Below are 19,197 nucleotides of genomic sequence, written 5' to 3'. Positions count from 1 at the left end.
CCCTGTGAGTTTGGAGGATTGAAGTCAGGTTGTCAGTCTTGGTGGCAAGTGCCTCTCCTCTCTCCTACACCATCTTGACTGGCCTGGCCCTGCTCCTCCCTCATCCCAGCAGTTGGCTGTGGGGCAGCCATTACCTCCAGGACAGGTATTACAGGAGAAGACAGATTATAAACACAGACAACACATAGAAGATAAACACCGATGCTATAAACGTGGAAGACCCACACAGACTGTAGACCCAACGGTTGGGGGGCGAGTTATATTTGAGATCTTTGTGGATGTAACAAAAGCCACAGGCATTCAAGTAGAAACTGTACTTGAGACTTAAAAGTCCCAGCTTTTCTCCCATGCTACTGAGAGCAAAGTATCCTGTCAGCGCTGCGCTTCATTAGGGAGCCCTAGTCACCTGCAGTTACAAAGGGAAGCTAGGATTCTCACGAGTTGGATGGATCAGAAGCACAGTATGTGTGCATGTGCATGTGCATGTGTGTGTTGTGAACTTGAACTGTAGGCTTCTGATCCACAGCACTATGCTTTAGACAAGAACCCCGCCACTGGGTTACATGCCCAGCTCTCGCTAATGCATGTTTTGCTGTGAGTGTTTTCAGTCTGTGGAAGGTTCACCAGCACAGAGCTTTAGTGTAAGTTGAGGAACAGCTGCGGTTAAGTGCTTGACTTTAAACTTCAGAAGCACTGGGGTGGGGTAAAGCACTTGTTAGCCCTCAAGTCCTGAGTTCCATCTCCCACACCACACAAATGGAATAAAGGTAAGTCTGGTTTATTAACCAAGTCCACGTGATGAAGTGGAGACTCCTTGGGTAGGGAGAAGTGAAGCACAGCGTGGAGATGGGTGGTCTCCATCGGGGCCATTTGTCTTGACTCTAGCTTCTTGGAAACCTGGGAACAGCTGCAACCTTAGGACTGGCGTCTTGAGGTACAAGCCAGATTCCACATTTGTCCATGTGCCTGGCTATGTTGAGGACATCAAAACAGAAGAGATGTAGAAAGTGACATGCATTTCCTGAGTAGGGTAAAAAGTACCAATGAGCATGAAGCAGCAGTTCTCAATTTGGGGTAGCAACCCCTCCGTCACAACCCTTTCACAGTGGTCTCTAAGACTATTGGAAAACACAGATATTTACATTACAATACATAACAGCAGGAGAATTACAGTTATAAAGTAGTGATGAAATAACTTTATGGTTTGGGGGGTCACCACAACACGAAGAACTGTATTAAAGGGGTTGCAGCTTTAGGAAGGTTGAAAACCACTACCATAGAGAGAGGCCTTGCAATGACAAGAGAGAATGAGAGTGATCTGTGGGGTCCCTGGCTGAGTCCAGCAGCCATCTCCCAGACAGTCCATTCTGCAGACCAGGCCTTGGGTCAGTGCAGAACAGCAACAGTGAGCCGGGTGCCTTGTTCTGTGTCCAGTGCGAGGCTAAGGCTGCTTCTGTGAGTTCTGGAGATCTGAAGCCTGGCCACCAGGTCCGTGTGGTCGGACTTCACCCACTGAGCCATCAGCCCGGCTCTCTAATTTAATGAGATTCTGATTTCTCTGCAGCAGGAGCCAATCTGACTTGCTTTTCCAGGATGTCCAGCTATTGCTTTCTGCTGGTTCCTTGGAGTCTGCCCCATGCAAACAAACTTAGAAGTCAATTGAGGTTTGGAGGGGAGTAAACGCATGGACTCAGTCATTCCAGCCTCTGGCCCCACTTCTTCCTGAGACCTCCTTCCCTACCGCCAGCTGCTCTGGCAGCTCCAAACTCTTTCCTACAGTACCTCAAGCCAAGAACAGTGGGATTCCAGTCCCAACCCCCCCACTTCTAAGTGGTGTATTCTCTTCAGTGTGTATCTCACCCAGGGAAGATCCCTTCTTTTAGAGTAGGAGGGCCCCATCTGGGCATGATCTCAAAGCCTCACCAGCACCTTAGTTGTTGATTTTAATTAGTTAATTTTTCATGTGTATGGATGGTTTGTCTGCATGTCTGTCTATGCATCATGCGCATGTGTTGCCGCCAGAGGCCAGAAGAGGGCGTCAGATGCCCTGGAATTGGAGTTACAGATGGTTGTAAGTCACTTGTGGGTGCTGGGAATCAAACCTAGGTCCCTTGAAAGAGCAACCAGGCCTCCTAACAATTGAGTCATTTCTTTATCTATGTCTTTAAATCTGTTGCCTTTTCTGTGATGTGTGGTTATAGTCTGTAAGCGGATTGATTTGATGCAGAGTATCCTATCATTCCTGGAGCTAAAATTTTCCAAATACTGCCTATTTTCAAGCTTTAATTTTTTTTTTTTTATTTTGTACTGAAAAGCACATTAACGGAATGCTTGTTTTGAATGTGCTCCCTCCACCCCAAGATGCCTGTGTTGGAAACCTAATCCTCAAATTCACACACTGATGGTGTTTGAAGGTGAAGTTTTAGAAGGTAAGTCCGTTTTGAAGGTGAAGTTTTAGAAGGTAAGTCCATTTAGGCGAGGTTGTGAAGCTGGCTCCCCATGCAGGCATGAGCTAATTTCTAACAAGAAGAGACCAAATCTAGACCGCTTGCTCAGTCTCCCCATGAGCTGCCCTCTACCACACCAATGACCCTCACCAGAGATCAATACTTCCCAGTCCCCAGCACTGTGAGCCAATAAAATTCTACCTTTTATAAAGTATTTGATCACAAGTGTTTTGTTGTGGCAATAGAAAATACACTAAAACGGGCAACCTTTACAAAAAGCAACTTTTTTTCTTTTTTGAGACAGAATTTTAGTATGTAGCCCAGGCTGGTTGACTCACAATCAAAGAGTTTAATCTTTTTTAAAAATTATTTTATTTATATGAGTACTTTGTAGCTGTCTTCATACATACCAGAAGAAGGCATCAGATTCCATTACAGATGGTTGTGAGCCACCAGATGGTTGCTGGGAATTGAACTCAGGACCTCTAGGAAGAGCAGTCAGTACCCTTAACCGATTAATCATCTCTCCAGCCCTGAGTTTAACCTTTTTTAAAGTGGAGAAAAATGAAAAGATCTCTTAAGTATGAGATGGTGGTCTCCGTCAGGGCCATTTGTCTTGACTCTAGGTTCTTGGAAACCTAGGAACCCTGCAACCGGTCTTTAGCTCTTCAACAGTTGACGTCACTCAGTGACCACCATTTCCTGGTAGCAGGAGAGTAAGCTGAGGATCTTATATTCCTGACAAGCCAAACATGGGACGCATTCTCATCCCCACCTCCATGGCCAGCACACACCAGCTATCAGAATGAGGTGGATCTGTTTAGACAGATCTACCAGTTACCAGCTCTGTGACCTTAGGCACGTCACTCACACTCTCTGGGCTTCAGTTTCTCATCTAGGAAGCCAAGGCCAGGAACACTGACCTCACAGGGACAGAGAGAGCCACAAAGGAGGTAACAACCCTAGAGTGCTGGGCACTGAGTCACAGGCCCATGAACACTCACTTCAGGATTCCAGCTGAGAGGTATTCCGTGGCTCTTGTCCTTCACTGAGAGCTGTCTGGTTCTTTTATTGGAAAAGCTGAAAGCCACAGCTGTCTTTATAGGAGTATCTCATTTTAGCTCTGATTTTCCTTTGACACACACCCCAGCCAACACAAAGGCTGACTAAGGCGGCTTTGCACAGTGACTTAACCACATCCCTCATGGGGCTCCAAGATGACTACATCCTGCTCTTGCCCAGTCCACTGTGCTAGCTGGGTCACAGGGAAGTGAAGATTTGGAGTTTGCAGCTAAAACCTAGAACTTGCTATGACAAGCAGGAGCAGGAAGGAACCTTGGTCGGAGGCTGGTACTGGCTAAGCCTTCAGAAGGCTGGTACTGGCCAAGCCTTCAGGTGTGTCCTGCGGGGGGAGGGGGAGATCCAGATGACATGTGACTGGAGCTTGGGTTCAGAGCAGGATCTCCTGGTTTCTGCTTGGATGCAGAGATGAGGCAGGGATTATGTAGACAGGTAAAATTAGAAAGGCAGCTGAGGCCACTGGATAAAGTGCAAGATGGTCAGATCAAGCAGTAGTTTCAGGGGACACAAGGGGTGGTGATGGTATGTGGCGTTATAACTGACATAAAACCACAAAATACCCCAAGTCAGTCTGCAGAGGAGATGGGTAACCATGCCCTCTTTACAGAGCAGAAAACCAAACTCTGGCACAGGAAATCTGCCCAAGATCACATAGCTGCAGATAGGGCCTGAGGTCTATGGAGCACTCAAACCAGTGCTGTGTGGCAAACCCAACTTAGAAAAAAAAAAATTAAGCCTGCTTTGAAGCACTGGCCACTTCCTAATGTGTAAATAAATGATGACTGATTCCCGTTGTGATATCACAGGCAGAGCTAGAAATGAGGCATCTTCTCCAGGCTGGCCCCAGACCACTGCTGACCCAAACTCAGTTCTGCTTGGTGCTGAGCCTTTGGCTCCTAAGCAGTGTAAGGCAAACAGCTTGACAGTCCTTTGTGTAGACACCCTTCCCTGCACATTCTCATGAGCCTACATAACCACAGGTTTGTCTGTAAAGTGAGCTACTCCGATACATCCCACAGTATGAAGACCTATTATCCCTTGTCTAGTCTTGAGCCCTGGGCCACCTGGTATTTCAGGATGTACAGCTGAGCCAGGGTCCCTCCCATTTTAGAGCCACAGTAAAGCAACATCCTTCAGACAAAGTGATGCAGGCTGAGATGCAGGGAGCAAGGTAGTATGCTGGCATCTGGTTCTCTGGCTCACCCAAGAGCCACAGACTGGCACCATTCCTAGATTCGAGGAAACAGATACCTGCCCATTTAGAGCCAAAGCACAGCAATTGTTTCTCCCAAGCAGAGATTACACAATTGTTTCTGATGTGACAATCTATGAGTGGATTCAGCTCGCACAGCATCCCTCTAGCAAGTTGGCAACCTCGCATTCTCTCAGATGATTTCTTTTTAGGACAATCTGTGGCATTTTTATACCTAACCTATGGAATTCTGTGTGATTCTGAGTCTTGGGGCTCATGGATATTTTCCTCCTCATTTGAAACTGAGAGGCAACCAGGAAGGACGCTCGCTGAGGGGCGCTCCTCCCGGGAGGTTGGGAGAGGGACCTGGGTGAAACTGAGCAGTGGAGCAGTCAGGGAGCAAGCAATTAGTGGTGGCTCAAAGAGAAGGGCCCACACCGAGCAGCCCTCACATGAGGGGAGGATAGAGAGATGGTCTGCACACACCCACAGCCTCTGAGCTAGCAGAAGGAAGTGGCAGACAAGCATGTTCCTTGCTTCAGGGCTGGCCTGGCAGCCGAGAGGAAACTTCTGGGCAGGCACAGCACCTAAGGCTGCCCAGCGACTTCTGGCAGACCCACAGGAAACCAGCTGGGGCTGGACAGAGCTTTCCAATCTGTCCACACTGATGAAATCTACCAGTCATATCCGCCCAAGGATGTGGCCCAGACAGTGACTGCCCTGACAAGCCATCTCAGAGAAACAAACGGCTGGCACTCAGAAGCTCGAGGGCACAGCCTCTCGGGGGAAAGGCCCACCTCTGAATCTAATTTTAAAGGCCCACGAGTCATGATGTAAATTCATTTCTCAGTGATGGTTGCCACATCCAACTCTGGAACTTGGGAAGCCACTAGGACATATGTGATTATGGTCAGTTCCCTGCAGCCCAAGGTCCCTAAGGAAATCCTCAGTGCACTGATGCTGGGGTTGGGACTCTCGCCCAGCCGTCTTCCTTTGCCCACTCTTCTGATAAAATTCCCATTTGTGGAGTCTTCATCACTGGAACAAGCCCATGGCTAAACACTATCTTCCAACTTAGTGATGTACTGGGTCTTCCGGGAACACCAAAGCCAACATCGATTTTGTTTTGTTTTTTGTTTGTCTTTTGAGACAGGGTTTTTCTGTGTAGCCTTAGCTATCCTATAACTTGTTCTGTAGACCTGGCTGGCCTCAAACTTAAGAGAGATTCACCCGCCTCTGCCTCCAGAGTGCTGGGATTAAAGAAAAGCATGTGCCACCATCGCCAAGCAACAATAAAAAAATCTTAACTAGCACCTATTAAAGGTCATTTTATAAAATGGTCTTCAAAACTAGCCTAGGGCACAGGTTAAGTAGTTCCATGGTTGTCAATCAAAGCTCACTCCCATATATTTGCAAATAAGCACTTTCCTACCAGAAAAATCACACCTGGTTTCCAGAGGGGTGCCTGGTCACATTGCCCCACTTTATCCAGCACTACTGGCACAGTCAGCAAGTTGGGAGCCCCTACCGTGAGCTGGCAGCTTCCATTTCTCATCTGTCCCCAGGACAAGGCTCTGAGTGGACCACATTCCCTAGAAGGCCATGTGTCTGAAGCTTGCCTGACTCACCATTATGTCTGCCCTCTCTTCATTTTGTCATTACTCAAGTTTTGCAGCCATGGGGTTGAGTTCTGGAGTGACTCTTTCCCCAGGATGGTGTAGCCAATAATACACTGGGCATCGTCTTCCCACAGTAATTCTCAGATCCGATTTTGTGGTTCAGGTTTATTTATGCCTATTTTGTGCTCATGTGGTGCTGGGAATCAAAGCCAGGGTCTTACACATGGTAGGTAAGTGTTCAACCACTGAGCTATATCCCAGTACCTCATTTGGTTTTAATTAAAAAATGTTTTGTTTTGTTTTTTTGAGACAGGGTTTCTCTGTGTAGCCCTGCTGTCCTGGATCTTACTCTGTAGACCAGGCTGGCCTCGAACTCAGAAATCCTCCTGCCTCTGCTTCCCAAGTACTGGGATTAAAGGTGTGTGCCACCACCACCCAGCTTTCAAAAACGTTGTTTTAAAAGATTTATTTTTAGATGTGCTGTCTGTGAGGGAACATGTGCCATAAAGTACCTGCAGGCCCAGAAAGCAGTGCCAGATGTCCTGGGATTGGAGTTACAGGCAGCTGTGAGTCACCCTCTGCGAACAGAACTCAGGTCCTCTACAAGCAATGTACACTCCTAACCATTGAGCCATCTTGCCAGTCTCATTTTGTTAAAAGTGTTATTAGAAATGCTAGCAGGTACAAAGTGTCACTATTGACCAAATGAACTCCCAGTTGCCTGCACTTTGTCATGGATGGCCAAACCCCAGTTACCCAAGGATTGGTTCCAGGGCCAATCTTTGTGCCACAATCTGCGATACCCAATCCTTTTACGGAAAATGGTGTAGCATCTAGACAGAACGTATTTCTATTCTTCCTGTAGCTTTAAATCACTTCTAGCTTGCAATACCTACTACTGTGTACCACTGCAATAAAAAGGGGCAAAAAGCCTATACACGTTTAGTGGATGAAATTTTTCCGCATTTTTTATGCAACAGAGCCTTGAAATACTTCCTTTGTAATACTCAGACTCTTTCAAAGTATACTTTCAGAGACATACTTAGTTCTGGCTTCAGCATGGGGTGTGGAGGATGCTTTGGGGGTATAGGAACAAGGACTCCTCCCCCTTAAGTTATGGGAAAATAATCTAGCTTTGGCTGAAGAGCCACATTTCATTCAGAATGAATGAGGTTAAAGGTCGCGTTGAAGTCCGACCAGAAGGATTTTCTATGCCCAAAGGAGAAGGTGCTTAGAGCAACCGAGGCTTTGAAAGGGCAAGGGGCTGTGAGGAGCCACAGAAGGTGGCCGCCAGAAGACTCATGGACTCAGATATGCTGGACCGGCTCACTCAGAGAACAACTCATCACAGACAAGGCCTTTGAGACTACAGGGCTTCTTATCTGCCCTATCAGATGACTTGATCAACTGTTTAATCTTCTCATTCAAAGCAATCTAGCATGACTACTCTTACTATCTTAAAGGAAGTATGGCTAGAACGTTCTTTAAAGGGAAACATTTGATGTTGGTCTAGATTCGTAAAACACAAAGACTGTACCTGAAGCTTAATGAATGGTGAACTAAGATACTAGACAACAGAAGCTTGAATGGTTTAACTCCACTAATAATAAGCTGGGCTCTGCTCTGCTCGGACCTGTGGTTTCTGAAGATTTAGATCCATTCCTTACATCCCTTCAAAAGGATTCAACACCAACCAACCAACCAACCAACCAACCAACCAACCAACCAACCAACCAAGCAAACTCTACAGGATGGGAAAACAAAATGCTACATTTCCCTATTGGAAATACTAAAGCACGGGTTGCTGTGTTTTACTCCATTAGATTCTGACTTTTACATCCTCACGGCATTTACAAGTCAGACTAAGCAAATGCATAGTGGACATTTCCAAGTAGAACATATGACTCTTTTAAGGGCTTATGAAATACCTGGGACTCACCTAGGTGGACGGCAGCCCCATATAGTCACCTTAGTGGACACAGCCCCAGCTGGCTCTGGTCGCGTGGCACATAAGCTCCTTTGTAACCTAGATTACAGGTCTTTGAACCAGGAGTAAGGAAGCCTAATCCCCAGAGCTAGTGGGGAGGGCTGGCACCTAGGAGCCCTAAGGCCCTGGGGACTTGAGCAGAACTCAGCTGCTAAGAGTCTCACTTTCAAGTGTCCTGAAAGACAAGGACACTGGCGGCAGGGTAACACATCTGAAAGCTTGCAGGTTCTTTTAATGTAAGCATTCCCTTCCCAGGTGAGAAGTGTCCCCTGACTATGAACACACTGGATAACGTCAGACCCTTGAGGGGTCCTTCCGGGGAAGGAGGCCAAGCCTGATCAGGATAAACAGAAAGCAAAGGGTGTGTTAGCCATGTCTCTGAGCCTGCAATCTGGGGAAAGACACCTCATACCTGCTGGGCTGGGCTGGAGCCTGGGCTTAGAGGGTTTGGTAAAACAGGATGTGGACAGGGCTGAGCAGGAAGGAGGTGCAGACAGACTTGCCCAGAGACTTGGAACTTGGTTGGCCCATGAACGTTTTCATCTTCCCCTTCCTGCTCTCAGACTCCAGTGAAGGGTACAGCTCCACCTTCTCTCCCAGGCTCTGCCTGTGTCTACAGCCCAGAGTAGGTATTTCATAGTACTGTATGACCCTTGCTTTCCTTTTGAAACACAAGAATTTCAGGGTATTGTGGCTCAAGACCCAGGCTATGGGGTCCAGCAAAATGCTACTTCCTTCTGAATGAGATGTACCAGTTACCAAGATCTGTCATGGCTCTCTGTGACCATCCTATTCCACCACTCTGGGGACTGACTCCTCCAACCACAGCACTCACATTTGCCAGCCCTGCCAGTCCTGCCAGCCCAAAGTCTCCAGGTAGCAGAGGGCCATGAAACTCTGCTCTGCCCTGAAACACCCCAAGAGCCCAAAGACATTCCTGCCAGGGTCTCTGTATTATAGGATACCCTCTTTTTTTTCCCCCATTGGATACACACATACACATACTTTCTTCACCAAGATGTATACAAATCTGGTGGTCTACTATGGGAAGTCTTGGGCTGGGTGGATTGATGGATGGATGAGGAGAGAAGCTCCCATCTGCATGCCCTTCTGCACAATGATCTTTTCCCTGGGCCTTAACTACATTTACATTCTTAATTTAAAAAATATTACCAAAAATTTTTAAATGTGCCTATGGGCCAATCTAATTTCTTAATACATTCTATTGAAAATAAAGTAACGTAGTTAGGCTTGCTGGCACATGCCTTTAATCCCAGCTCTCAGGAGGCAGAGGCAGGTGATCTCTGAATTGAGGCTAGCCTGGTCTACAGAGTGAGTTTCAAGTCAGTCATATAGTGAGATCTTGTCTCAAAGCAAGCCATGCAGAACAAAGTATTGGCAAGTGAGAAACAGATGCATAAACTGAAAGCTTTCCTGGGGCTCAAGGGCAGTATTTCTGGGTCCATGGTGAGGGTGGCAAGGCCTCAGCGCATGCAATGACTACAGGATGTGGTGGGAATCCCATTGGGAAGACTAGGCGGTACAGTTCCCACCACACCAGGGAATCAGCAACATTAAGAAGCTCAAGTGCAACTTCCAGGGAAGTCCAACTAGTCACATCCACTCAGGGTGGAAGGGTCTACGGCAGCATCTGTGTAGATACTGGGGTGTTTCAGAGTGGCAGAGCCTACCAGCCCACAATGCTGAGACAGAGCTGTGTGTCTATAGGAGGTGTCCTAGGTGCCTGTCACCAGGCAGTGTGTACACTGGGGGCCTGGGACAAGAGGAATTACTGAGAATACCCCTAGAAGAACACTGGAGACACCGCGGAGTGATGGGACAAGACTTGAACTAGGCGGGCAGCAGATATCACAAGTTTTAGCAGAGGCAGGGAACTGGGAAAGGGGCCAGCAGCATTCCTGTAGATAGCTGGGGAACAGGGAAGACTAATGTCACCAAGAAGTGTGGTAGACGGTCGAGTGGGGGTCGAAGAGGAAGGAGAAATTTTAGCCAGTTGTCACTCTGCTCTGTACGCCTCCTGCCCCCCCAAGGCACACAGCGCGATGTTAGAACACCAGTGCACAGCAATGCACTGCATCATCAGGCTGTGGATGATGCTCTTCCTCACTGGAGGGTAAAGACAGCTCTGGTTTCCTCCAAGAAACAAAGTCAAGCAAACCCAACAACCCACAGGGAATGAAGGGCAGCTAGGCAGATTACAGCAGTTCTTAGCATGATGCCATTAGTTGTCACCCTGCCATGCCTCCCTCAGGGTGTAACTGTCATCTACAGAACCTTGCTAATAGCATCAGAGCTCACTTTTTGACTTGTGAATTCTACAGCAACTGATGTGCAAGTTTTTCTCTGGCTAGATGGAACCCAAAACCCAAGCCATTAGTGCTGATGGATTTACACGGGATACTGCTTAACAGGTGATCCCCTGGGTTGATGAGAGTGTATTTGTAGCCAGGAGCCAGATGGGCCTGGGCCTGGTCTGAAGCCCTCTAGTCTTCACACAGGAGTCCGCAGCTCCTCCTTAAGGAGTCCACTCCATGCCACTCCCCCCTGCAGCCACAGAAGCACCCACACAGAAACTGCAAAGGCCGGAAGGAAGTCTGTGCTTCAGTGTTTTACTCTCCAGATGTAACTCAAGTCTCTAACCAACACATAAATAATGAGACAAGACGGGTCTGCAGGGTACAATAGAAAAATACTGTCCACTGGTTTATTTGTTCGAATGTGCAACAGGCTATTAACACATAAGCAGATCTCCAACGATGTTTATTAAAAATGGCAAATCTATCAACTGTCTGAACTCTAAATGAAAACAAATTATTAAGGCACATTGGATCTGTGAGTTGAAAACAAACACTCTGGTGTAACAACAGACTCATTTCACCTTTGTCCCCAAAACACATGAGCACCAAAATTATCAAAGAACACTTAATCTTTAGTAAGATGGGAATGTAAAAATTAAGGATGAGGAAAAAGTGTTTTCAAAAGGAAATCTTTGGAGATCAGTTTACTGCAAATAAAACATTCTAACCACACTCATGGTACACATAAATACTAGTAATTGACAAGTACTCAAAATGGCAGAGATCTAAACAATGGATATTAAATAAATTAAAGGTATTTCAGATAACAAGATAGAAAACCCAGTAATTAAAAAATGAAGCAATCATCTCCATCCATAGCACAGGACAGAGAACAGAGCCCAGCTTTCCTCACATTTCCATTAGGAGTTTGTCTGTTTAGCTTGCACTCATTACACTGCTAACAGTCACTGTCACCCTAATAATACTGCACCCTCTAAAGAGAAGGGTCGGGGCAGAGAAAATGCTAAGTCCTTCTTGGATTTCAGTGCCAGGTCCGTTGAGGCCACAGGATTTCAGTGGGGTCAGCACCTCTGTGCTTCCCTCCAACCCCTCTGGGAAAGCCTGCATGACCATGGTGGGTGGAACATAGTGGGGGAATAATCAAATTTGGAAGGCTGTCCTGGAGAGAGTGACAATACAACTACTATCATGTCTCACATCACCTACTTTATGACTGGAACTCAAGATGGCTTAAAAACAAAAACAAAAACAGTTAAAAAAGAAAGAAAGAAAAAGGTGGGGTTTGTGCAAAGGTAACAGGTTAACAGTCACAGCGGGACATTTACCAGAGACAGGTTAACAGTCTCAACAGAACAGCAACCAGGGCTACAGTGTTCTTATCACGATGATAATACTTCTTAGGAATGTTCGAGTTTTCTGCCTTAGGACTACAGAGAAAGGGGAGTTGTCTGGAAAAGAAATGTAAAAACCAAAACCCAAAAACTTCTTATATAAAAGTTTTGTTCATCAGGTACGCTTCAAGTCAGGATTGAGCCTGTGCTACATAGTGTTCAGCAAGGTGTGTTCGAAGGCAAACATTGATCACATTTTTGTTCAAAAAGCTCATTCTTAAAGGAGTCCTGTGTAAGAAAACCACTTGGAAAATATATCCTTGTATGGACTTCAAAAACTGATTATACAAAAATTTTTAAAAAATAAATTAGGCAATTAAAACCCGTCCTTCGCAGTGGGGAGTCAGGCTGTCCTGGCAGAGCCATGGCTGCTGCCTTTGCTGTAACTGGGGTCATTCTTTTCTAGCCACATTTCAGCCAGCTGCTGCGTGGACCCAAATGTTGACGCTTTTGACCCCAAGCACATTTTATACTGCTTGGGGTCCAGATTAGGGTCACAGAAGACAGGGTGGTGGATGTGAACCACTCCAACCTCCTGGCTCCTGAATGTCTTCAACCCTGCCTGGACAACCTTGTTAAAGAGGTCCACATCCTCTAGCCCCCAGCCTTGGATGGAGACATCGAAGCCACCCACTCTGACAAGATCTCCCTTATAAATGCAAGTAATGCCAAACCCATAGTTTCTCCAGAAGCCTGTTTTTTGAGTAAAGGCAAAATGGTTGTCACTGGGAACCTTCCCACTATAAACAATCTTTGGATCGTACTGGCTAAAGATGATTGGGAAATAGATCTGCTGCCCCAGCACTGTATTGGCTCGGCATCGCTGTAAAAACTCCGCTGTAAACACCAGGTCCACATCACAGAAGAAGAGCAAAGACTCATTATTAAATTGGGAAGAGCCTACTTCTAGGGCCAGTGCTCTTGAAAACCCTCCAGACACAGGTAGAACCTGCATGTCAGCCTTAGGGTACTTGACTCGGTAATCTCGCATCAGCTCGACCTGCTTGGCCTTGTCGGGGTTAGAGTCAGAATTGAAAAGCAGAACAACCAGCTTCACGTTCAGATTTGGAAGGAGACACGTCTTCTCAAAGTTGCCCATGAACCTCACAAACATGTCAAAGCGTCCAGACAACGGGATCAGAATGTTGATCTTCTTCTCTTTGGGCTCTTTGTGCTCCATCTTGGATCCAGGAAGCTGGAAGGGAACAAGCTTCTTCAGGGAATTGGACAGGAATGACAGGGACCCAGAGTCCTGGTTGATTCTATCTGCCAGCTCTTGGGCATCCAGCTCCTCGTGCTCCACAAACTGGATCTTGCTGAAGGTCTGCTGCAGGTACGCATGCCGCCTCACAGGGACCGTCATCTTCTTCCCTTTGTGCTTCTTATACAGGAGCAGCAGATCCAGAATGTACTCTGCCCCGTACATGGGGTTCACACGCCTGTAGCCATACTGAATCTCCTTGAAGTCGATGATGCGCCCCCGGGTCTTGGCATTGGCATTGATCATCTCCATCACTTGCATGACAATGTCATCCAAGGCTTCCCTCTGTGCTGAGTCCATCCCTCTCCGGGGAGGCTGGCCATCAGTGGCTGAATATAAGTATTTCCCAGTCAGAAATTCCCATTCCAGGATCTCCTCTCGCTGGTGGGCTTGAAACCGCATAAAGGAGGGTGGGATGCCCAGCTGGAGGTCTTCCTTATGGATCTCTGTGCTGCTGTACTTGCTCATCAGGACAATTTCCCGGTGGAGTTGGATTGTGCGATGGCGCAGCTCAGCGATCTTGCGGCTGAGCATGTAACTGTGTAGTCTGTACTGGTAGGGTGGGTTTTTGTTGGGGTGTAAGGTGATTGCTCGGTGGATTTTACTGCTGTGGAGATCTCTAATGTACCCTTTCTTGTTCTGTTCATAATTCTCGTAAAAAAGCTGCTGCATCTGTTAAGGAAAGGAAAGACCCTAGTTTAGAATTGCATAAGTTAAGTGTCACTCCATCCTTCCATCTCCTCAAACAGCCACTAACTCTAAACACAAGGGAACAACAGCACACGAAAGGCTAGACTCACCTCGTCAGTAGCAGTTGCATAAGCTCAGAAGTTAATGGATAGGAATAGCTTAATGAGACCTTTCAAGAAGACATTAGGGCTAAGGACCCTGTCCAAAATTATGAGGGCCACAGTTCTGGGTCTGTAGAGCAAAACTCTGCAAGTGAGGTATTTTGTTGTTGTTCTGAACAACAACAGCTTCTTTTTAAAAAAGATGGCTGGGTGTGGTATCACACACCTTTAATCTCAGGACTTAGAAGGCAGAGGCAGATGGATCTCTGTGAGTTCAAGGCCAGCATGGTCTACATAGCCTGGTCTTCATAGTGAGTTTCAGGACAGTCACGTATGTAATCAGATCCATCTCAAAAAAATAAAAATAAAACCATAAAGAAAATGAAAGTTAAAAGAAATTAAGAAATCATTTGAAAAGAGTCCATCTAATTCAGGAGAATAAAGACCAACTGGGACTCTCACGTATGCTCAGGGGAACCCGTGTACTGTGGGGCCACTATTTGTGGTGGGTTTTTGCTTGTTGCTGCTCAGCAAACTGGATCAGAGTGCACAGTGGGTACTGCTGTGCCTCTCAGGCTCCCTACTATAAACAAAGACTTCAGGCTTTCTGAGAGAAAGTCAGAGACATAAGGCATACTGCATGATCCCACTCCTCCAGCACACATGGCTGGGCCAGAGAAGTAACTGGCAAAAGCAAATTCAGATGTATCCAGCTGCTAGAATGAGACAACTTTCTCAACTTGGCAGCAGCTCCTTTACCAATCACTTTCTAACTGCAGGGCAGCGCCATAGTAACAGACTCCAGAATTCAAAATGATGACTAGAATTTAGAAAATTTCTTTACAGGTGCTGAAACTCTTTCATATTTCATATTCATAAACACATTTCATAAGCTCCAAAGGTAACTGAGCTTCTAAACTCTAAAATGGCATGGCTCCCACTTCACAGGAGCCACTGGACACCACTCTGACTCCACCTGGGGACTCCACATGGTGAGGAATTCTGCATGGTGAGCATCAGTTGCAAAGCTCCAGAACAGAGACCACTGATAGGCATTTGCTTCAATACATGCATAATTGCCATTTTGTCTACTTATTGCTTCCAAATTTAAACAACAAATTGAGGAAATACCAAAATTATTGAAAGATGGTATGTCCAAGAATTAAAAATATCCAAATCATTGATTTGGCTTTCTAAATTAGATGAGACCAGTCAGAAGCATGTACAGTTCCTGTCCCTGCTAGAGGATCTCAGATGCTCTCGCTCTGACTTCAAATTCAAGTCTGGTAGGTAATTTGCACAACCCAGCAGCCAACAGGGCATTCTGAGATGGTAACTGGAGAGTTATGGCTAAAATATGGGTGTGAGAACTTGCACGACTTGCCCTCTTCCTTCTCAAATGTCTCTATGAAAGGAAATAAAGGAGCAAAAGTGATGAACACACAACATGAAGAGAAGTCGCTGCACCTGAGAGATGTCCCTACTTCCCAAGGAAACGAGATCAAGTGAAGGAGGATGGAAGCCACCAGCCAATTCCCTACGCTAGAGTGCCACAATGACATGGCTGTGAGGCAGGGAACACAGGGAGAACAGAAGAGCTGAGCATCTAGGACAGTACGATCCCCAGGTTCTCTGCACACAGCCAGGAACCACAGAGGCAGGAAGTGAAGAGAAGTTGGAGACACCAGAGTCTGCATGGACACATTCCACCCTGTTCTGTCATCTACACAGGGGTGGTGGCACACTTTTGTTAAAAATGTACCAGGGAGTATTTACCAAGAATTATAACTACTGGCAGGTAACAGAAATATATTTCAACACTAAAGATGATGATCATCACTTGCAACACTTATTTCTGAAGGTTTGATTATCTGATTATATCTGGAGGTTGATTATCTACAGGCTATTTTTCCTCTTGTCAGCAGTCACTTTTTTTTTAAAGATTTATTTATTTATTATATGTAAGTACATTGTAGCTGTCTTCAGACACTCCAGAAGAGGGTAACAGATCTCGTTACAGATGGTTGTGAACCACCATGTGATTGCTGGGATTTGAACTCAGGACCTTTGGAAGAGCAGTCGGTGCCCTTAACTACTGAGCTATCTCTCCAGCCCCAGTAGTCACTTCTTGACTCTAAATCACATAACTCCAGTTTACTTTCCCCAAAATTAACTGAGGGCTAGAGAGATGGTACAGCCATTAAAGGCTATGCTCACAATCAAAACCATAAAAAAGAAACTGAGTGCCTAAGGAGGAGTAAGATGCGAGTCTGATCATGGAGCGTAGTGAGCCTCTGAACTGTAGGAGGACCCCACTCCTCAATCGTCCCTGTCATTTAGCACAGACCCTACTCCTCATCCCTCAAAGAGCCTGTGTGTGTGTCTGTGTGCGCGCATGTGTGCACACGTCTATGTACTTACACCCCTGTATGCTAATGGGATGCATGCATCCCATTTTAGATGGTTGTAAGCCACCATGTGGTTGCTGGGAATTGAACTCAGGACCCCTGAAGAGCGGCCAGTCTCTTAGCCACGGAATCATTTCTCCAGCCCCATGATTCACTCTTTAAAAAGAGGATCATCAGCTAAGGACCACTGAAAAGTACTCCACAGGGAATGACAGAAACAAACAAGGCAGCAAATAAAGGAAAAGCTACAACAACCTAAGTCCATCCTGAGACATTTAATACAGAAAGGGAGAGCAGAGAAAAGGCCTTGAAATTAAACTTAAAATAGATAAAAGGCACATAGTGTTTAAGATAGTGAAGAATCTCCTAAGGAACCTGGGACAACAAGGCAATAATCATTCTAGAGAGAGAACATGGAAATGGGTTCATAATTCTAGGACCTATGCACTTGGTCAGGCCCTAAGCACTTGGCATAAGGAATGCAGGTCAGAATGCCAAGGACAAAACAACTAGAAACATCTCAAGAGGGATCTGGTGAGGTGGTCAGTGTGAAGTTCATGCCATTTGAGCCTGATGACCAGAGTCTAACCTCAGAGCAGGAGATGAAAGTACCAACCCCTCAAAGCTGTCTACACACACACACACACACACACACACACACACACACACTTTAAGAACTTTTTTAAAATCCAAAGTGGAAAGGACATGCATGTTCAAATAACCAGAAGCTGGATTGATACTAGATGCAGATACTACTGCTAGCACAATGTTTTCCAAGGCAGGGAAAGGAAAACCATCTTCAATGAACATTTACCTTCCCAGCTAAACTATCCTTCAAGAAAGGATAAAGAGAAGATCTTCAGATAATGCAGGTTCATATTTATCTTGCACCTTTATGTTCCTAGAATATTTTGAAGACTATGCCTCTCTAACACGAGAGAAGACAATAACACTTGATCCAAAACACAAGGGGCACAATCCAGCATGACTACGCACAAAGTCTTGGGTACTAGAAGGCTCTGACGTTTACTGACTTCATCTCCAGCGTCCAACCTAGGGCCTGACATGTTTTAAGATGCTTAATATATATCTGACAGAATAATGACTGAGTATTAAACCTTTAGACATAGCAAGATATTGAGAAGTTGCTAAATGATTTCAATGCTAAATTACTGATAAGGGCTAATGTGATATCTTAAATATGGCAAATAGTGCATACAGATAAGGTTAGAATCCTCCAACCATGATATATTTTCAAATCTCTGAGCATTAGCAATTTTAAAGAAAAACACATGTCCTTCAAGACTGTCTGTAGTGTAGTACTTAAAATTCCTACCATAATTTGATTTTATTCTATCTGGACAGCATCTGACATGTTTGGGTGCCAACAGACACCCTCTTTGCAATACAATCCCATGGGTGTCTGTTTTTCTCTGTCTAGGCGATTACTTCTTACAGACTTGCAAGGATAACACACTTCTAAAGTGTTTAGAGGCTATCTTTTGCCATACTTTCTCAGTTTCTAGAGTCTAGGTAGGATTTATCTAGTACCTAGTAATGACAGCAATATGGGGAACAGTATTCACTAACAGGCTATGGAAGCATTAAAACAGGCTGAGAATTTTAAAGCTGAATAAAGTTGCTGTAGGGGCCTTAAAGTTTGACTGGAGGGAATCTTATGTTATATCTATCTTTAAACCAAGTTAAGTTCATTACAAGATAAAAATAAGTGGGGTTGAGGAGAAAGTGAACAACAACAGTCCACGCTCAGAGTGGCTAGTGGGCCCTGTGCTGTCCAAGGAATTTTTTTCTGTATATTTATTGTGATTGCAACCAAACAAAACTTACACAAAGAAGCCATCCAGTTGATACACTGAGGGAAACACAAGACACTCCTAGAATAATCTTAACTTCCAGGAAGTTCCTTGATATCTGAAAGGCTGACAGAGATGAAATAAACAGGGGAGAAGATGCACCACATGAGGGTGTGGGCATCCAAACAACCATGCCAAGACCTGCCTGCATGGGCTCAGCTGGCACTCTCAGTCAGTCTACCTAACAGCCACCTCAACCCTGTACAAAGCCTCATCTGGAAAGGCTTAGGTTGAGAGTTAGGCAATTACTCCTTCTATTTCACAGAGTGGTGAGGTTGGGGAGGGGCCATCAAGTGTTTATCAGACTTATCAAAAAGAAATTACTTAGAGGTATGTTACTGTCAAAATGAACAAGGAATAGACAGAGGGCTTGGAGATAAGACAGTCCATAAATAAAAGGCCTGGAGTGTAGCTCGCCAGAACCCACTAAAAGCTTGGTGGGTATGGTGGCAGACTGCAGGACGCAGAGTTAAGGATTCCAGAGCAAACTGGCTAGCAAGGCTAGTCCAAACAGCAGCCGATCAGTGGGATCCTACTTCAGTGCAACAGAAGGCAGAGAGACTAAGAATACCCTGTGTGGACTATGGGCCTTTGTACATATGTACCTACACACACACACACACACACACACACACACACACACACGAGAGGGGGTGTATATACACAACATGCATGCATACCACATACACACACACAAAACAGGAAATTGAAAACAAGGATTATAAAGTATAACCTAAGTCAAAAAGTGAGTTAGGCAAAAACCAGGCTAGAAAAGAAGTTTAGAAATCATTTGTGGGAGGGAGGGAGG

The 19,197-nt window shown here is 45.6% G+C and overlaps 1 protein-coding gene across 1 annotated transcript in view; it reads right to left on the bottom strand.

Annotated features, from left to right (window-relative positions):
- Positions 1–11,016: 11,016 nt before the first annotated feature.
- The window catches only part of Chsy1 (chondroitin sulfate synthase 1), a 67,516-nt gene continuing 59,335 nt past the window's right edge, over positions 11,017–19,197 (bottom strand). The window contains exon 3 of the mRNA XM_031386918.1: positions 11,017–13,988. Within this exon, the coding sequence (XP_031242778.1) occupies positions 12,399–13,988 (1,590 nt within the window). The 3' untranslated portion in view covers positions 11,017–12,398. The remainder of the gene's footprint in view (positions 13,989–19,197) is intronic.

Source organism: Mastomys coucha, unplaced genomic scaffold (genome assembly GCF_008632895.1).
Source record: "Mastomys coucha isolate ucsf_1 unplaced genomic scaffold, UCSF_Mcou_1 pScaffold21, whole genome shotgun sequence".
NCBI classification, from domain to species: domain Eukaryota; kingdom Metazoa; phylum Chordata; class Mammalia; order Rodentia; family Muridae; genus Mastomys; species Mastomys coucha.
Note: the sequence above shows the minus strand (reverse complement) of the source record. Positions and strands in the feature narration are given on the sequence as shown.